The 844-nt window shown below is 53.4% G+C and overlaps 1 protein-coding gene across 1 annotated transcript in view; it reads right to left on the bottom strand.

Moving 5' to 3' along the window:
• Positions 1–773, bottom strand: part of EMH_0009210 (uncharacterized protein) — a gene marked incomplete at both ends in the record, with an annotated part of 4,866 nt that extends 4,093 nt beyond the window's left edge. Inside the window, one exon of the mRNA XM_013498593.1 lies at positions 1–773. Coding sequence (XP_013354047.1) covers positions 1–773 — 773 coding nt within the window.
• Between the last annotated feature and the right edge of the window lie 71 nt (positions 774–844).

Genomic DNA, 844 nt, shown 5'->3' on the forward strand with positions numbered 1-844 from the left:
GAATAGTCAAAGGAAGCAGGCCGCAGCAACCGCTGCTGCTGCTGCTGCTGCTGCTGCTGCTGTTGCTGCTGCTGCTGCTGCTGCTGCTGCTCAGTCGGGTGCGAGAGCATCCGAATGCTCTCCATTTTAAAGCCAAAGCCAGAGCAGCAGCTGCTGCTGTTGCTGCTGCTGCTGTTGCTGCTGCTGCTGCTGCTGTTGCTGCTGCTGCTGCTGCTGATACAGGCTGTTGCTGCTTGCTGCGCAGCAGCAGCAGCAGCAGCAATTTGGGGGTCTAAGCCCATACAGAGAAAACCCTCGAGGACCTGCTGCATGTGTTTATTGTTTTTTATTTCTTTTTCTTTTTCTGTTTCTTGCTGCTGCTGCTGCTGCTGCTGCTGCTCATCTAGCCTCTTGCTGCTGCTGCTGCTGCTGTTGCTGCTGCTGTTGTCGTTGCTTATGCTGCTGCTGCTGCTGCTGTGTTTGTACGTTATGCTGCTGCTGTTGCTGCTGCTGCTGCTGTTGCTGCTGCTGCTGCTGCTGCTGCTGCTCTGGGGATGAAGCGGTAAAGAAGATGCCATGAAACTACGAGGAGTGTTGCTGTTGCTGCTGTTCTTGCTGCTGCTGCTGCTGCTGCTGCTGCTGCTGCTGCTGCTGTTGCTGCTGCTGCTGCTGCTGCTGAGCAGCGGGGTTCGAGGGCCTAGGTTAGGGGAAGATACCTTAGTTGCTGCTGCAGTAGTTTGTGTGTTTGTATTTTTTGCTGCTGCTGCTTGGTGGTCTGGGCTGGTCCGGTGCATCGCAGCAGCAAAAAGAAAATGAAAATAAAGAGAGACAGAAGGAGAAGAAAAAGTGTTTTAAATAACTCTGT

The sequence above is a fragment of the Eimeria mitis genome, genomic scaffold, assembly GCF_000499745.2.
Source record: "Eimeria mitis Houghton genomic scaffold, Emh_scaff355, whole genome shotgun sequence".
NCBI lineage: Eukaryota > Apicomplexa > Conoidasida > Eucoccidiorida > Eimeriidae > Eimeria > Eimeria mitis.